This window comes from Siphateles boraxobius, unplaced genomic scaffold, assembly GCF_051911475.1.
Source record: "Siphateles boraxobius isolate OS27281-9 unplaced genomic scaffold, OSU_SipBor_1 53, whole genome shotgun sequence".
Classification (NCBI taxonomy): domain Eukaryota; kingdom Metazoa; phylum Chordata; class Actinopteri; order Cypriniformes; family Leuciscidae; genus Siphateles; species Siphateles boraxobius.
This window is the reverse complement of record NW_027509175.1, coordinates 7,015,428-7,035,138: the sequence shown is the minus strand read 5'-3', so window position 1 is coordinate 7,035,138 and position 19,711 is coordinate 7,015,428. Positions and strand designations below refer to the sequence as shown.

At 38.9% G+C, this 19,711-nt stretch overlaps 1 protein-coding gene and 1 pseudogene across 1 annotated transcript; one reads left to right on the top strand and one right to left on the bottom strand.

Moving 5' to 3' along the window:
• The first annotated feature begins 7,120 nt into the window (after window positions 1-7,120).
• Window positions 7,121-14,608, top strand: atp1b1b (ATPase Na+/K+ transporting subunit beta 1b). The gene is made up of 6 exons (XM_077205222.1): window positions 7,121-7,496; window positions 9,326-9,454; window positions 11,684-11,839; window positions 12,084-12,268; window positions 12,944-13,027; window positions 13,128-14,608. The coding sequence occupies exons 1-6, from the start codon at window positions 7,403-7,405 to the stop codon at window positions 13,386-13,388; spliced, it is 909 nt and encodes a 302-aa protein (XP_077061337.1). The 5' UTR covers window positions 7,121-7,402; the 3' UTR covers window positions 13,389-14,608.
• Window positions 14,609-15,502: 894 nt separating this feature from the next.
• Window positions 15,503-15,619, bottom strand: LOC143714315 (5S ribosomal RNA; annotated as a pseudogene).
• Between the last annotated feature and the right edge of the window lie 4,092 nt (window positions 15,620-19,711).

Here is a 19,711-nt window from a genome sequence, read left to right as displayed (position 1 = left end):
GAACTAAAGCATTCCTGTATTATTATAGGAGTCCTTTGTGGTTTCAACAAGTACCCACACAATTGTTCTGAAGAGGAAGGACAAGTCTATTATGGCATGGTGATTTAAAAAACTGTTGTAAACATACATGTTTTTTTTTGTTTGTTTTGTTTTTCAATGCATCATGTACCAGATCACACATTGTATCAAATGAAGACATCATGCACTGAGAAAAAGTTTGCGTTAAATGCTGAATACTATGCTTTTTTCCGGCACGGAAAAATATATATATATTTTTAAAATAATACTTTATAACTCGCAATTGCAAGTTTATATCACGCAATTTTGAGGGGGAAAAATGTAATAATGACCAATTACTAGTTTTATTTTTTATTAAGTGGCTGAAACAAGCTTCCACAAAATATAATTATGCACTTGGAGTTTTGTTTAATTTTTTTTTAAACTATGGCCTTGCATGACTCTGCACATAATATAGCCTACCACTGGAGGGCGCTCACAAATATATTCCCCTGCAGGCTGAGATGAATGGAAAAGGTGAGTTACCAGATGTATTTCGGATGATACAGGCTGTCTAAAACCCAAGGCAACTTACTGTGTTCAGTGAATAAAGTTTCTCATAAGGTACCATACAGTTATGTCCAATGATCTAAAACAAGATCAAGTCAGCTTTAGAGAGGACTAAGCTAATATTTAGTGACTACAATGCTTATTTCACCATAAAAAATGCTTATGTCCTTAGTAAATGTCCTTAGTAGATGGAAAATATTTTAAATGGAAATAAATATAATATAAGAGTAAAATTAAATGTACTACTTTTAACTGCTTCATCCTGCCGAACAGAACTGTGGGATCTCGTAGGCAGAGAAAGATATAATCTGTGCTGCCTTTGAAATTTGCTCAGGTATGAACCTCAATGGAAAGCCCATTTCATCCACATAATAAAAAACAATCACACTTTGGTAAATCACAGAAATTATGACATAGAAAGCCATAATTATTACATAGCATACTAAGTCAAAATTTGTACATAAAAAGTTGATATTATGAAATAGGCTACTAAGTTTTATGTAAATTTCGACTTAGTATATCAAAAATTTGCTGATTTTGAATATCATGATGACTTTTTAAGTCATACTTTCGACTTTTCTTTTCATAATTATGACTTGGTATGCCATAATTTTGACTTTGCATCTAATAGATAAGACTTGATTTGTCATAATTGTTACTTTCATAATATGATTTACAAAAGTGGCAGTTATCTTGGCGGAAATGGGCTTCCATACATAAGCGCCACCTACTGTCAGAGAATAAATTTTCATCTTCATTTAGTCTGCCGTTTTTAGGCTGAAATGTGAGGTTTGTCATTTTATGAAACTTTTTGGTTTTGTCAAAACTTAGTAGCGTTGTAGTTTTCATAGTTATATTGTAGTTTTCACAGACATTTGACAGTTTAGGTTGCTACCCTTGCCTTGCTTTAGCAGTAGACCTTCAGTCTAGTGATGGATGCAGAGACCAGAAACCACCAGCAGACGACGAGAGTGTGAACAGGAGGTCTGCAGGAAACCTTCAGGACAAGGTCACCTTAACATACACACGCCCTGCTAGTGAGGTCACTCAACTAGAACATATATATACTCTCTTGACTGTTTTCAACCCATATCTCCTCAATAGAGGCCTGGGGGAGAACAAAATGAATGTGTTGCGGTAGTCGTTTACTATGATGAGACATAAATGAGTCATGCAACTGACAACTCAGCAGTTTTGTTAGAAAGATATTTATAGCACATCATTGCTGTTTCGGTTGCAGGTGAACAAAGCGGCTCTAAGTTTTCTGTGATGTGCAAAATCAGAATTGTCTATGAACTGACCTTTTGGGAAAATGTATAAAATACCTGCTGTCACGTTCTGTCTTATTAGTATTTAAACCGTATTGTTCCACAAACTTTCCAAGGAATCGCACACAGTTATTCTCGGAAGAGCATTGGGTCAGTCAATAATGAGGCTAAGCTGAGCATTGGCAGACCGCAACAGTAAATACTGCAACAAAGCTAGCTGGTAGGGGACTGATGGGTAGTGGTGTCCTTGACGGCTACGGATGTTCTATTATCTCTAAAATCATGCAGGAAATGTTGCTTAAACACATGCTAATACTGCTTGACTCAGCTTTACGGTATATACAAACCATTTCTGTACACCACAAACCTCTCTATCTAAGAATCTGTCGTGAAAACACCTCTCGTGGGTGGACAGTACAAAGGTCATATATGACTGTCCATTTTAAACCTACACGATTTTTTTCCCTTTAGTATTATATAACAGCTTTTTTATACCACTGTATTGCCTCCTTTAAATAATGTTACATTATTTATAAAAAAAATGCAATTGAAAAAAACTCGTTAAAAAGGCTGTAAAAAACTGTTTAGAGTGTGGTGTAACAAATTACTTCTAGCTTCTGACCAAGGCTGTATCTCAATACTAGTTTTAGTTGATATTAGTGCTGTGTTCGACACTATAGATCACAAAAATACTCGTTAGATCGATTGCAAAATTACACTGGTATTCAGGGACAGGCATTAAGGTAGTGCAGATCGTATCTATCAGACTGTTACCATTTTGTATTCTTAAATGGGGAAAAACTAAGATAATGTTAGTAAATTATGGAGTGCCGCAAGGATCTGTGTTAGGCCCTCTGCTATTTTCAATATATATGCTACCACTTGGTAATATTATAAGAAAACATGAAATTAATTTCCACTGTTATACCGATGATACTCAGTTATTTCATCACAACCAGATGAATTCTCCAAATTATTTAAGTTGACAGAGTGTGTTAAAGATATAAAATAAGACTGAGGTATTACTTATTGGACCAAAAAACTGTACACAGTATCTCATAGAATACAATTTGCATTTGGAAGGATGTGTTGTAACTTTTTCCTCTACAGTTAAAGACCTGTATGTTATATTAGATAGCATCTTGTCTTTCGAAAATCATATTTCATATGATACAAAAACAGCCTGGAGCTGTTTTTCCAACTACCTCATAAACATTGCTAAGCTATGGAACATCCTATCTGTTTCTTGTGTAGAAAAGTTAGTTAAAGACTCACCTCTTTAGCCTAGCATTCATATAATGCATCTCCTAACCTTATACAGTTATATCAGATCAAATGCACATGATTATTCTTGCTTAACGTTATGAACAGCAGCTACGCTAATTATTTTCTATTCGCTTCTCTGTTTTATCTTGGGATACCCATTCTGAGGTAACTACAGAGAGTTTGTCAGCTCCACTTTGGATCCAGCAATGAAGATTTCAGATCCCCAACACCTATGAAAAGACGACGCCAACTCCCGCAAAGACTTCAGATGATGCAAACTCTGCATTAACTTGTATTTGTACATTTTTGAAATACATAACTTAGATAGATACCTCTGATAACAGATCACTCTAAATTGTTATGTGGACTCATGCATTTTCTGTAACGCTGTGTAAGATGTGTATTGTGTAAAGCGATATACAAACAAATGTGAATTGAATTGGTGTAGCGTTATAAATATAATTAATTAAATCAATTAAATTAAAATGCCCAAAAGTGCTTGGATGCTGTTAAAAATTCAGCAAAATATTTAGTATGTCCTGTAAACCCAGGGTTTAGACAGTGTGCATGCATATCCGGCATTAATGGATCCTATTAAGTATGAAATTTCTATATTAAACCTTTAGCAGCTATAACTGCTGCATTTAGACAAAGCATGCAACAATGAGGTCCTGAAGTGGAATCCTGTTATATTTAGCCATACTGGCTGGAGGGAGAAAGCGGCAAAAACATCTGTCTGAAGTGTTGTGATGGGTTTCATGCAGCTCTCTGGATGCTCCTGCAAGTCCAAATTCGTCGCACATAGATACAGCTGAGCTAGTTGCTATGGCAACAGAGGCAGTGACTCAGCGAATGTCTTCTTAGGTGACAGACGAGACTCCTTATTTGATGGAGAGACAAACCTGTTTCATACTCTGAATTTTTTTTTTATTCATGTTGAGGGTCCTGCGGAGGTGTTTGGAAGATGAAACCTTTAAGCAACTTCAGGACATCCAATTAATATTAAATAATGGAAGAGAAGTGCTCACACGTTCAAATTAGCCACATTCACTAATGTTCTTTTGTTAAGGAAAATACAAAAGATAAGTCATGTGGTTGATGCCCTAGAGATATTATATAACAAGGGTAATCTAGTAAGGGATAATGCAGTCAGACGGTCTTTAATGCAAAAAAATAAAACCCGGACAGGGTGATAAGGCAATCGTATTCCAGTAATGACTGACTGATTGTACATTATCCTACTTTTTGCAGCGACCAATTCAATAAATAAATGGACATGAAATATTGATTTCAGAAGAAATTTTATTATGTGAGAAACTTAGTTAGTTTTTATTTTTTTTAATCTGAGGTTGAAATCACCTGGAACATCAGCAGAGGAAGTCAGTGTTTGCTGTGGCGATGCCTTATCTTCTGATCTACAACTCTTTGTTGGGACGCCAGACATATTTTCCATTAGTATTTCTATTTCTAATGAGATTATTCCATAACATGAGTAAAGTAGATCAATATCAGGCCTACATTGCTTGTAGAATCCATACTAGATGAAGAGCAGTGAGGTTCAAATGTAATACACCAACCACTATGCTCATTTGCTTAACATGAAAAAGCATGTCTTAGATTGCAATTATTAAAAAGATATTAACAGTGTAATAGTGTAATCCACTTAACATCCACTCTGAATTTAGTGATGTGCTGCACTAAACAAAATAATGTTCAGGATATTCAACCTCACAAAATTAATTTAGACATACTTATCTATATATAATGGAGTCCAAATTGACTCAGTGACAAAAAACTTTTTTTAAAAAGCTACTTAAATGCACTAAATTGAACTAAGGCTTAATACTGGTTTAATCTAAGCCCTGTCTGAGAAACCGGGCCTAAGCGAAATAATATCATGTTTTACATGTGAATATTAACATTTGTACAATTTCTACAGAATGTCCAGCACTATAGGCTTTAGGTCAAACTGACAAAACGAGCAAAGAAAAGTTGAATCAAGTCATGTGACCCACATACTCCAGTCCAAACAGACTCAACTATATGATGTTGGTAACAGAATTGCAGGAAAAATTCTCATGCCTCCTACAAGAGATTAAAGCGTGTGTATCCTGTTGTGCATGTTGCCTCTGTTAAGTGTTAATGTGGGGAACATTTTAGTAATCTAAAGAACATTTTTGCCTTATAAAGTACATTTAGTGGTTCATTGGATGTTAAAAGTTCTTCAAGGAACCAGTGATGCCCAAAAAGAACCTTTATTTTTAAAAGTGCACACTACAGTTTCCATATTAAGCTTCACATTTATTTGCTTAGTAATCTAAAGTTGAAATCACCTGGAACATCAGCAGAGGAAGTCAGTGTTTGCTGTGGCGATGCCTTATCTTCTGATCTACAACTCTTTGTTGGGACGCCAGACATTTTTTCCATTAGTATTTCTATTTTAATGAGACTCTTCCATAATATGATCAATATCAGGCCAACATTGCTGGTAGAATCCATACTAGATGAAGAGCAGTGAGGTTCTTATCATTATATATACTTATCTATATATAATGGAGTCCAAATTGACTCATAGACAAATTCACATTTAAAATGTGGCTTTAAAATATTGGCATTAACTGTAAATCTGACAATGCCATGTGTTACACTTTAGAGAGAACGAAATCTGTCTGTGTGTTCAGGAAAATCAGCCATAAATGCATATAATGTGGACTGACAGAGAATTAGCGTAGTGTCTCCTTATGAACTCACCTTGAGGTTGACAAATGTGATCTTGAAAAATCTGTTTTTGACATTTTTGACATTGACAGCTTTGCCTCTTTTGTGTGCTCTATTTGTGATTCAGTCTACGCTCTGTATACATGTAAACACTGTTCCAAGGTGGTTCAGTGGTTGTTCAAGGGTGCATGTGTGTGTGGGTGGTGGCTCTTCATGCACATATATGCACATACATATGCAAAGGGGTGTATTAATCATTGTCACTTCACTTCTAGAAACTTCCTTCCAATTTTTTTTATCTTTTCAAATCATGCATTTCATATTCCTAAGCTCCTGCATGTGCATGTGTTTATATGGTGTGTATGGTATTGTTGTGATGTGTTTCCTCATAGTAAACTTATAGTATTTATGGGCATTCACACAACTCACTCACACAAGCTCTTTACATTTCATTCTATAATTATTAATCTTGGTCAGAGTTCATATGTTCTGTCTCGTACATATGTTATCAGCATTATAGTTTAAGAAAGTTTAAGTGAAGTCTCTCTATTGCTTTAATATTAGCACAGCACTCAAATGCCATAAACAAGAGTTTGTTCTCCAGCATGATTTCAGAATGAAAGAACATCTTGTGCTTCAATGGAAGCAATAGCCTGACCTTTCTTACAAAGCAGTTCATTGTGAAAGTCAGTGAGGTTCAAATGTGCTTCTATGGTAGCTTAAAAATATTGCTTAGTCAATTTTCCTCTCCTTAAAATTAGTTCATTTCCATGAGGAAAATGGGGGATGGGGAAATCTTTTTTTTTTTTTTTTTTACTTTTTCACCCCATATTTTATTTTATTCTCTGCACATGAATGTGCACTTTTTCTTGTATTTGTTCTGACTGCTGTTTAATTGCCTTTTTATTACTCATTCCAAATAATTTACACTGTTATAAATTTCAACCCAACTGAAAACTAATTACTGCCTTAAGGTAGAAAGTGGTGTTTAGGTGAAATCCTGTACTGACAGTTAAGAATTATCAAAGAAGTGAAATAAAATATTATGACAAGTTTAATAGAAGGGAACTGAAGGAACCATTTTTTATGACAAACATTTTCAGGCACACGGGTATATGTTCATACATCTGCATAGGTACTGTCTAAAAATAACAGCCGGATCAGCATCCTTAAAAAAAAACGCCTTTGGGCATCCTAGAGCCGTTTCCCCACTTCTACGCGTTGAACGCGTGCGTCATGCGTTTTTACATCACTCCCTTTCAACCTGTCCTGTTCTTACAGCGGCTTTTACGTCTCGTTACGCAGCCCTATTGTAAAGTGATTCCCACCCTGATTTCGTGAGCTGCACGACCGTGTTACGTCATTGGAGGTTCTGTTTGTGATTTGTTCTTGGCGACTGTGGGCGGGACCTGGGCGCTCCGCTGGATATATTACGCGGGGCACCTTGGAGAGAGCCGGGTACGGCTCCATGTAACGGTGGGCATAGTGCTCCGGGAAAGGGGAGTAGTTTAGCAAAGAAGGCAAGAAAGGAAACACGAGGGAATTCTCTGCTCAAGGAGACAAACACAACCTTAAAGTACATAATGCCTTCTCAAAATAAAGATGATGGAGGATGGAAGAACTTTGTATGGAATTCGGAGAAGAAGGAATTTCTAGGGCGCACCGGTTCCAGTTGGTGTAAGTATAACCTATAGATCTAATATCGCCAGTATCGCGTTATTTCAGCACGTTGGACAGTGCTGTGATGCCTGTCATCGCCGTTCCTATAGCAGCAGGTACTGATAGACTGCCAGTCTGGTCACGATGCAACCTGTTTGATTTGACTTTGCAGCAAATGTCTCACGGACTGTCATATATCTATATACGGACTCAACGCACGATTTGCCGTGTTAACGGGTGTATTTTGAGAGTTCAAATCATTCTTGAACACGTCGGTTCATTTGTTGGTGTTTTTCTGTCTCCCACCTGTTTCGATGAGACCCCTCGGTCTTTAGACAGGCTTGATGTGTTTTTCGTTTTTCTACATAAAGAGAAAGATGCATGAATGTATAATGAATGCTGTGTATGAATTCGACGCTGATGGAGGAGCAAAAGGTCAACAAAAGACAGCATCAGATTTTTTACCAGTTCGATTTTTTTTTTTTTTTTTTTTTACTGATTAATGCTTAGATGAAATCAAATAATATTATTTTCCTCCTCAAAAATAAATAATCAAACAAATAACGAGAAGGCTAAAGGCTTGTATTTGTATAAAAGCTGCTGTTTCTTCTCTGTGCTTGCCATAATATCAATCAGCGTGTCATTTAATTAGCACACTTGTCATTATTAATTTGATTCACATACAAAGGGTTAAAAATGCATCATTGTTCAAGGTGACTCAAGGTGAAAGGCCTAGTATTTGGGGTCTGACTGATTCATCTAAGGTTGCACTGAAGATTGACGTCATGTATTTGAGGCAGCAACAGTTTATATTTGATAAACTCCATGGTTTCAGTTTTAAAATGTGGCTTACCTAATGATTAAAGTTAACACCGTCGTCTTGGTAAGTAATTGAATCTGCCTTCCAGTTAATATAATTTCATCTCAAAATACCTTGAATGTGTCTAGCCAGTTGTGTGTGGACATAAAATCCATGCTAGAGCTATTAGGTGTAAGAAGTTCCTAGAGATGGATGCCCAAAATGAGTCGTGCTTTAGCAATGCTATGCATAATTACCTTGCAGATGTCAGTGTATCTCCTAGGATTTCTGATGGCCGTTACATCATCTAGTACGTTGACATTCGCTGAGCTTTAGTCCAGGTGACCCTCTGACATTGCTTTATGCACCACTGGAAACCAAACACACCTTGTGCCCTTGCTTAACTGCGCATGAGCAATTGAAATTGAGTTTAGCACTGTAATGATTTATACAGTCTAATCATTGGGTCTGATTCAAATCTGCATTAGCCGAACAGGCTGTCAGTGAATTCTTTTGGGATAAAAGTGGACAGACTGGTTTGACTGGTCTGGGAAAAACTTAAGATATGACCCTACTGGTTTTACTGGACTGCGATGCTCCTACACATTGTTGATGCTTGAGACATTGAGATTACTCATCATATCCTGTCATGCTGGCGCATATATATTTCCTGGGGACAGACTGAGGACATTTGTATGGGTGGTATGGTGTCAGCAGTTTCGCCTGTTTAATGTAGCATCAGTGAGCTTCCTGGGATCAGTCATTTTCAATAATAATCTTTCATTAATGTATGAATTTAGTAAATAATGGTTTTATATGTATACATAAGCTCTAGTAATAATGACGTTAGCTAGTAAACATTTTTGGAATTGGATACTTGCTTTATTGCATTGCAATTTTCAACCATCTATTAAGATATAAAATGATCAAAAACCAAAAGCATGTCTATAACAAAAAAGTGCCAGGAACAACATCGGAATAGCCACTCGAAATGTCTCGCTCTCATCCGCATGCTGAAATATGTTCTCATCTATCTCTCTCTTCACAGCAAAAATCTTCCTCTTCTATCTCATCTTTTATGGCTGTCTGGCCGGGATCTTTATCGGCACCATCCAGGTTCTCCTCCTCACCCTGAACGATTACAAACCCACCTGGCAGGACAGAGTAGCTCCTCCAGGTAAACGCTGTCCCAACCTTTAGATTTTTGTTAGATTTTAAGCTGAAGCTGAAATATTATAAAAGGGTTTGTGAAGCCCTAGGGGTTCATGATGGAACTGCAAGAGGGCCAAATGAAATAAAAAGTCGAAAATTACAAACAGAAAGAATAATACTTTGGCTAAACATAAAAATATGACACTCTACTCATTTTCATTATAAAATAATGGCCTTTTTTCAATTTATTATATTTATTAGAAGACTTAATGATTTTTTTTCTTTCACATGTCAAAGTATTATCTATTCCATCAGGAAGTTTTAATTTGCCCAAAAATGAAAATTCTGAAAAATCCTTTACTCATCCTCAAGTTGTTCCAAACCTGTATGAATTTATTTCTTTTGCTGAACACAAAAGGAGATAATGTCAGTAACCAAACAGTTGATGGGCCCCATTGACTTTCATAGAATGGAAAAACAAATACTATAGAAGTCAATGGGGTCCATCAACTGTTTGGATACCAACATTCTTCAAATATGTCTTCTTTTGTGTTCAGCAGAAGAAAGAAATGCATACAGGTTTGGAACAACTTGAGGGTGAGTAAATGATGACAGAATTTTCATTTTTGGGTGAACTATCACTTTAAGTGATTTTCTAACAAATTTAGTTGTCCAATTTTTTTATAATTTATAATTTTTTAGTTACAGCCCAGAAAAACTATAATATGCTACTTGCTTTTACTAGACAATGGCTGTGGTATTAGGTCAAATTTTCATGCAAGTGAAAAATGTATTGAACAAAAATATGAATGCGCATATGTATACAAGATTTTTTTTTTTAAATTCATTTTCCTGGTAGCGAATTTTTTTTAAAAAACACAACAAATATATTTTTGTTTCCATTAGCCTGCATGAAAGTTTAATGAGTTATTTTGAAAATCTGGATATAAAGTGTGATTCTGGTTCCCTTAGTTGATGAGGTTTGGGACACGTTGTTCCTTTTGCTGTCACAGTTCCTGTTTAAAGTTTAAAGCTTGAAGGCTTGTATCAATCTTTCAACATTTGGTGGGTTCAGGGAACAGATCAAGGGCTAAGAGGGCGGTGGGCACTTGGGAATTGATCATCTGTGTTCGTTTTACATCACAGCATTTTACATGCTTTCTTGGTAAAACAGAAGGCATGAGAAGTTAAGAGGAAACTGAGACTGAGAACTACAACAGACACCTTTCAGATAACACACACTTTTAAGAGACAAATCGGTTTAAAATGCAAAACCACTTCAGTTATCAAACAGATGCTCCATAAAGGCTTTGTCCATTTGCCAGATGCACATGAATATCACTAGTCTTTAACTATTGCTAATATTTCCTGCATAATTTCATGTCTATAAAAAGGCAGTTATTTTGTGAGGATATATCATTCTAAGAATTATAAAATGAAATAAAGTATTGAGTAATGCAGCATTATTTTGCTTATTCCATCAAAAAAAGTAAACACATATGCATTTGTAAACTGAATTGTATCCTTAAATGTGATATTATTAGATGGACAGCCATGAAATTTGGAAACTGATGTTTTTCAGATTTGCCAAATTAATGTAAAGGTATTTGTCAAACAAGAAATAGAATACTTTCCTCTAGAAAAACAGTACGCCAAAAGAGTAGTATGTCCGAATAAAAAGTAAAAGTGTGAAAAGTAACCGCATGACCTACTACTTCCACCGAGACTCTGAAGTGCGCATTCGATGGACACTTACTATCCCATGAGGCCACGGGAGAGGATTTGTGAATGGAAGTGAAGAGACACAACTGAAGCTGGTAGGTCATGTGACGGTAACAACATGGCGGATGTAGTACGTCCGAATTTCATTCATTCTACCCATATTCATAATATAACATACTTTTTTAACGGTTGCGAAATAAATAAAAATCCAAATGTAGTATCTACTTAGACAATATGCGATTTCAGACGCAGCTAAATTCTTGTGTGGATCATTTAACATTTTGGGGAGGTTAAACAGCTGTTAGAGATTGCTAGATGGGAAATTATTCTGAAAAATTTACTGAATTCCTCAGAATTGCCAATAATGAATGCTGATACTCCAAAGAATTCAGGACTGACATAAAAAGGGTAGACAAAGCTAGTCAAATGAGAGAAGTTTCAAAGGATGTACTGTCTGACAAATATGTCTCCTCCAAAATGAATGTAAATATGTCTGAATTTCATGTGTTTTTGTTCATTTATCTGTGCACAGGGCTCAGTCACTTCCCGCGTTCAGACAAGGCTGAGCTGATCTTCTCTACGGATGATATGGAGACATACCTGAAATACACCAAAGTCATGAAAGATTTCCTAGCACCCTATGACATCGAAAAGCAGCGGGACCAAATGAAGTTTGAGGACTGTGGAGGTATCAGATTACACATTTTTCTTCTGTTACTTGAGTCGCAAATGTATATGGATGTTCTCTCGGCAGGAACGTTTTGTTTCATTAGCCTACAAAAAGCAAAATACATATTATGAGTTATACCACGCACTTTTGTAAAGCTTTAGCTTACATTTTCAATTAACATGTACCCGGAAATCTTTAACATGTACAATGACATATGTAGCCTTATATAAGAATGATATTTTTATACTTTCTGTTTTCACAGACCAACCCCAGACTTACAAGAACAGAGCTGATTTCGAGAGTGACGTTGGTGTCAGGAAGGCATGCCAGTTTTCGAGGTCTTGGCTAGGACCCTGCTCTGGCATCGAAGATCGTGATTTTGGATTTTCAGAGGGGAAGCCCTGTTTGATTGTCAAGCTCAACAGGATTGTGAACTTCAGACCAAAGGTTTGTTAAAAACATCCAACAATATTCACAAAATGTTTGCAAGATCTTGTTTTGAAATACTTTTTGCCTCCAAATATTAGATAACATTTCTGCGAACTTTCATTTCATTTTATTTTTATAATATATTAGCAATATTTTGAGTTTACAGTATTATGTAAATGCTTATATAAATTCATTTACATATTATTATGCATTATTACATATCAACTGACCCGTTTTATTTTATGTAGTTACTTTATAAATTACTTGAGTAGTACTTACTATATATATATATATATATAGTATTTGTTTGTTATTCTTCTTACAAATTACTTTATGTGCAATTATTTTCCTGTGACTAACAATAAGCTATATTTTGTTACAGTATTTATTAATCTTTGTTAATGGTAGTTAATAAAAATCCAGCTGTTCATAGTTTGTTCATGTTAGTTCACAGTGCATTAACTAATGTTAATGTTAACAAATACAACATTTTATTTTAATAATGTATTAATAAATGCAGTAGAGACGTATTGTTCATTCATGTTAACTAAAGTTGTTACGTAATGTTAACTAATAAAACCTTTTTATTATTGATAATTTCCTTCATAAAATTCATCATTGCAGAGAAGCATGTCGCATGTAAGATATAAAAGTCATATCATTTTTATTATTAAAAAAAAAAATTTCTTTTAGCCACCGGCGTCAAATGAAAGCATTCCAGAGGAGGCGCAGCACAAAGTCCAGTCCCATGTGATTCCTATCCACTGCACAAACAAGGTGAGCGATCCTTTGGCCACTGCACTGAGTACACGTGTTTCCTCTAGAAAACAGTAAAAATGTTGCTAACCGACGACGGCATATATTCTCTTGCCTGCAGAAAGATGAGGATGCAGGTAAGCTCGGCGAGGTGAAGTACTACGGTATCGGAGAAGGCTTCCCCCTTCACTTTTACCCCTACTACGGGAAACTCCTGCACCCTCACTACCTACAGCCCCTGGTGGCCATCCAGTTCGTCAACATCACCTTGAACACGGACATCCGCGTGGAGTGCAAAGTGTACGGGGAAAACATTTATTACAACGAAAAGGATCGCTACCAGGGACGATTCGATATTAAACTCGGTGTCCACAAATCATGACCTCTGAACAGAGTACCTCCTCTCTCTCCCTATTTTAAGGCAAACTAAGGCCCCTCTTCTGACTTGAGATACAAAGGCACCAGAGAGAAGTTTCTCACCGGTCTTCCACAGCTTTTTAACCGGGGGGATGTTTTTTTGAATGTACAAGTGTCTCATGTCAGAAAGCGGCCTCCTTTTAGTTTAGGAGAGATTAATTAACAAAACAAACAAAACAAAAAAAATACAAAAAAGCGAATAAAAGAATATTTAAAAACGCTAGTCTAAAACAACACACCATCTTACACACGTGGGACCTAACATTGTCTGTACTCTTTACTTCAAGCTTTCTGCTTTCAGTCTAGGGTTAGAACGTAAACGCCTGGAGGATTAGCCATAGCATAGAAAATTTATTCTACTACCGAATGAGAACTGTCCACGATCAAAGGGACATGTTGTTTTATTGTAAATTACATTTCCTCTACCGATGTAGCCAGCACTGTTTTGTCCCTCTTGTATTGTATTGCTGCCTTGTGTGATTTCCCTATATTTAGAAAGTGCACAGTAGTTGCATATGTAGGTTGTTTCAAGCCACGCCATGTGTGTGATTCAGCTTCATTTGTCAAACGTGCCTACATATATGTATAGTTACTTAATGGGATACACTGGCCTCTTAACATTGCCTTTTGGGGGTATTGATGTTCTATCTTTGCATCTTTTAGGTGTATTATAGGTGGGTAATGAACCTTTTTCCCCCTAAAATCACTACAATGTAGGGGGAAGAATGTACTGTACTTCTCTTTGATGATTCATTTTCACTGAATGTAGATGTTACCTTTGGTTTTATAGTGTCATTCACGTGTGGAGGGACCCTAGCTTTGATTTTTTTTTTTTACGACTTTGTTTTCTTCCTTGCCTTGTCGTTCTTCTCATTATTGAAGACGTCACATGGTGTGGTCGAATGTTTTAAATTTCACTATTTATTAAGTGGTGACCTTAAATATTCTGTTCTTGCACATGCTCATGTTCTGCAGAAACTCGTCATGAATGTTAATAATGCCAAAGCCATTAAAGTTATTTTAGATTCTATCAGAAGTAATGCAATACCCTGTCCATCGGGATGTTTTGTAGGTGTGCGCAATCAGTGTCAAACATCCGAAATGTCAAATTTCACGAGTCCCACAAGCTCTCATGTTTGAAACTAAACTGGAAAAGACTAACCAAAATAAAGATGAGACTCTAAACTTGTGCTCTTTTTTTATTCTGTACATTTTCTAACATATATTCAAAATTTACTTTTCTTCTCACATTTGGATATGATTACAATATGTATAATAAGTCTTTCTACATCAAGACATTTGTCTATTTATTGATTTTGTATACCTTCTGAAAAAAAGAAATCATTGTCTATGATATTATTATTGTCTAAGATATTTGTAACAAAACAGAGGGGGGGGGGGGGGGGTATTCAATCTTAAGACATTGAGCTTTATAATTATTTATATTTTGTCAAGAATATATGTAAAAAATATATATTACTTGCTGTTAATATATAACAAAGGGTCACCAGTGCTCCGCTAAATAAATATATATATATATATATATATATATATATATTAAATTAGTCTTTCCACAACAATACATTTTCACAGGATGATTGTGAGTCTCAGAAAAGAGCAGGAGCAAATCCAAATAATAGTAATAATTCATTACATTTATACAGCGCTTTTCTCTGCACTCAAAGCTTTTTACATGGAAGGAGTATCTCCTCAACCACCACCAATGTGCAGCATCACCTGGATGATGCGACAGCAGCCATATTGCCCCAGAACGCCCATCACGCACAAGCTTACTGGTGGAGGAGAGACAGAGTGATGAAGCCAATCAGAATGTATGGGGATAATTAGGAGGTCATGATGGACTGAGGCCACTGGGCAAATTTGGCCAGGATGCTGGGGTTAAACCCCTACTCTTTCGAAAGACATCCTGGGGTTTTAATGACCACAGAGAGTCAGGACCTCGGTTTAACGTCTCATCCAAAGGACGGTGCTCTTATAGTGTCCCCATCACTTTACTGGGACGATAGGACCCAAACAGACCACAGGGTGAGCACCCCCTGCTGGCCTCACTAACACCTCTTCCAGCAGCAACCTGGTTTTCCCAGGAGGTCTCCCATCCAAGTACTGACCAGGCTCAGCCCTGCTTAGCTTCAGTGGGCAACCAGTCTTGGGCTACAGGGTGATATGGCTGCTGGTTAAATGTAACTGAAGACTGAACACACCCCTGAATTTTAGGTGTTGGTACACCTAGGAATTGGAAACAATTCTACCTGCTCTGTCACCATATCATTGGCTGATCTTTGATGGTGATTAACTAATAATGAGGCCTTGATGAATTAAAAATGTGCTTTTTCACCCAAGAGGATCTGCGTGCGCCAAGCAGAGCCACCTGATATCTTCAGGTGTGTGATGTCAACATGAGTCTTGCAGTGAGTAAAAATACTTGCTTCAGAATATGTGCTTGTGTGTGAGAGAGAAGACAGGAAGAGGGAATATGCATTGTAATTACATAATACAAATTAACAGAACAGCTTTCAAGAGATTCAAAGTGCTTTTCATTTATTTTGGACAACATAATCATAACCACAGAACTGTCAGTTGATTCACAAGCATAATTAAAACGCTTTTTTGTTTTTAGTGGTAATAGCTAGCCTGCCAGAAATAATGCTTCAATCATGAATCGTGCATTAATAAATCAATTTTCATGTTGCTGGTGAACATGACAAAGCTGCACTGTATTGGCAAATGAAATATGATAGTATTTCAAAATAACGCATACATGATATTTGCAGGATGGATTTTTTGAATCACTTTGGCAAATAAGACATCGATCTAACTGAGATAACCCACAGATCTTGTCTAAGTACTTTGTGAACAGTGTGTCCTGATGTTATTTTGATCGTCACTGCTAGGGGAAATAACAATGTTGCAGGTCCTCCTATGTGTCAGGATACAGACACGGAGACAGAGGTAAGTGAATCCAAACACAGTTTTATTAACAGTGCCACAAGTGCAAAAGGTGAGTATGCAAAGTTCAGGTGCAGATTCGGTGAAGAGCACAACGTGCGGGGCAGATTACAGGTGAGCAAGTACTCTACAGGTTTAGTTGATGTCAAGCAGTCACAGTTCATTAATACTTGTCTTATCTCTTTCAGATGCTGTCACGAGCAAGCAAACTCAGCGTGAACACAAGGAACTCAGGTGAATACAGGAACTCAGGAAACACGGATTCAGGCAGGTCTTCTGGAGACAGCGGAACAAGGATACAGAGGTTAGTAATTCACAGGTGAGGATACGTTACTTGGTGTGTACAGGTTGCATCAGAGGCTTCTGGAGACAATGGGTAATGGTCTGTTCCTGTTGGAGGCTTGAACAAGACTGAGGCTGTGGTGAGTGTTTTTATGGAGCTTGCTAATGAGGCTGCTGATTGTGAGCAGGTGCAGGTGATAATACTCAGGGGAGAGTAATTGCAGGTGCGCCAAAGAGGATTCTGGGGAATGTAGTGCAGAGATAGACGGTGAACCGTGACAGAACCCCCCCCCCCCTCCCCGAAGGCGCGTCCTCGCGCCGTATAACATCCAAAGGGGTGGGAGGGTGGGCGCCCTGGAGGCTGACGAGGGCGTGGTTGCACAGGACAGGAAGCTTCCAGGGCGGAACAGGCAGCGGTTGTGGCCACGGCGGAGTAGGATGTTGGACCCTCGGGCATCCAGGGCAGAGCTGTCGGACCCTCGGGCGTCCAGGGCGGAGCTGACTCTTTGGGTGGCCATGGTGGAGCTGACCCTTCGAGTGGCCATAGGGGTGAAGACCCCTCGGGTGGCCATAGGGGTGAAGACTCTTCGGGTGGCCATGGCGGAGCTGACCCTTCGAGTGGCCATAGGGGTGAAGACCCTTCGGGTGGCCATGGCGGAGCTGACCCTTCGGGTGGCCATGGGGGTGAAGACCCCTCGGGTGGCCATAGGGGTGAAGACCCTTCGGTCGGCCATGGCGGAGCTGACCCTTCGGCTGGCCATGGGGGTGAAGACCCCTCGGGTGGCCATGGCGGAGACGACCCTTCGGGCGGCCACGGTGGTGACACTGGGAACCTCGTCTAAGAGATGAGGGTTAGACGCCTCATCCTCGGCCAAGAGATATTATGAGTAAAATACATATGAGTAAAATACATATTATGAGTTATACCACGCACTTTTGTAAAGCTTTAGCTTACATTTTCAATTAACATGTACCCGGAAATCTTTAACATGTACAATGACATATGTAGCCTTATATAAGAATGATATTTTTATACTTTCTGTTTTCACAGACCAACCCCAGACTTACAAGAACAGAGCTGATTTCGAGAGTGACGTTGGTGTCAGGAAGGCAACAATGAATAAATAGACCACAGAGAGGTCTTCTTGAATCATTCTGTAGGTGGAATGTGATATTAAGCTTGACTAAGCAGGAAGGTTAATTTCCTCTGTCTGTCTGTCTGTCTGTCTGTCTGTCTGTCTGTCTGTCTGTGTGTGTGTGTGTGTGTGTGTGTGTGTGTGTGTGTGTGTGTGTGTGTGTGTGTGTGTGTGTGTGTGTGTGTGTGTGTGTGTGTGTGTGTGTGTGTGTGTGTGTGTGTGTGTGTGTGTTAACAGCTGTGGGGGTGAACAGACTCAGCAAACTATGCTACAAATGCTTGTGTGGCGACCCGAGTAAAGATGCACTAAAATTTAGAAAATTTCGCTCAACCTACACGTTAGCCCAGACAACTGGGCCACAAGTGAGGTGGGCAGTTATAAAGTTACCGACTACGCCACCCCGGGGCCTACTTCCGGGGAATTTCCCTTCGCACTAGAGCAAGACTCACAGGCTCGTTCTAACAGAGTCAGGTATCAGACTTGGGTTGAGTACAAACAATAAAAACTTTATTTTCTCATCAAAAGTCTTCCAATTTTATTTAACAAGACACCAATAAATCAAAAAGAAGAATCCACACAAATAACACACAGACCTTGCTTCAGAATTGGGCGCTGGCTTCCCGTGGCAGCAATGACACAGCAATCAGCTAACCCAAAACAGCAGCCCACTATAACGCCTCTTGCACATTGGCCCGCACCTGTTGTGCGATTCAAACGGCACCAAAACTGCTGCGCATCACACACAGTCCATGAAACGGATCAACTTTGAAGGCATCCCACAAAGCTCCTCCGTCCACCCTTACAAACATGCATGTGTCCCGCGTCCCACCGGAAACACGGTGACTCACTCAATGCCACAGAGAGAACGCACACTAATAGCGACGCCCTTATATGTCGCAGAAGGACGCAAGTAAAGGGGCACTCCCCCTCATATGAAGTGACTCTGACAGATGTAACCAGTACTGCTACAGTCTGCAAGTTACAGCAGTGGCAAGTTCTTCTAATGAGAGCATCCCTACGTCGGTCCTTTCACCAGCCAACGAAGGGGCCCTAGGCGGAACATAGGCCATATCACCATCTTCTAGTTCTACCTGGGCCTCCAAGGGCACCGGTGACTCAACCAGGCTCTCTGGGAGATCAACCGATGGTGCCTCCTCCTGGGCTCGAGGCTTCAATGCAGAACGATGGAAATTTCCGAACTAGACTCAGGTCTTTTACCGGGGCCACTGTATACACCGAACCACCAGTCCGAGGGGCTCTGACTACCCGATACACAGTGGAACTCCATAGATCATGGATTTTGTGGCGACCCCTAACCCCATAGTCTCGTAGGTAGACCAATTGACCCTCGCTCAATGGCAGTGCCTTTACCCGTTGGTCGTGTCCCGCCTTGCCACAGCCTGCAGCCGTTCTCGAGAAAGCACCCTCAATAGCAACATGTAGCCGTGCCTGGTGTTCCTCAATCCACCGGTGTACTCGACCTTCCACAGATTCTCGGATCTGGCCAAGCAAGAAATCTATATGTAGCCTTGGTTCTTGCCCAAACATTAAAAAGTGGGGAGATTCACCAGTGGCCTGGTGGGGAGTGGTATTATAACAAAACAACACCTGCGCCAGGCAGGATGCCCAGTCCCTTTTCCTCTCGGTGGACAAGGTTCACAGCAAATTGTGTAGGGTCCAATTAAACCTTTCACACTGGCCGCTACCGGCCGGATGGTACGGACTGGTGCGAGACCGAACCACATTGTAGAGACTGCACAACTGCTGGAGCAGGTTAGACTCGGAATGAATCCGCCCAGGGACCCCAAACTTGAAAAACCACTCCTCCACCAGGACCCGGACTACAGTCGTGGCCTGCTGATCCCAAGTGGGAACCGCCACCCTAAATTTGCTGAACACGTCA

Bases quoted from the DNA above. Each gene is read 5' to 3' on its own strand.
- atp1b1b (XM_077205222.1), top strand. From the start codon at position 7,403: ATGCCTTCTCAAAATAAAGATGATGGAGGATGGAAGAACTTTGTATGG. The intron at 7,497-9,325 runs GTAAGTATAACC...CTCTCTTCACAG, and splicing joins GCGCACCGGTTCCAGTTGGT to CAAAAATCTTCCTCTTCTAT. The intron at 9,455-11,683 runs GTAAACGCTGTC...ATCTGTGCACAG, and splicing joins GGACAGAGTAGCTCCTCCAG to GGCTCAGTCACTTCCCGCGT.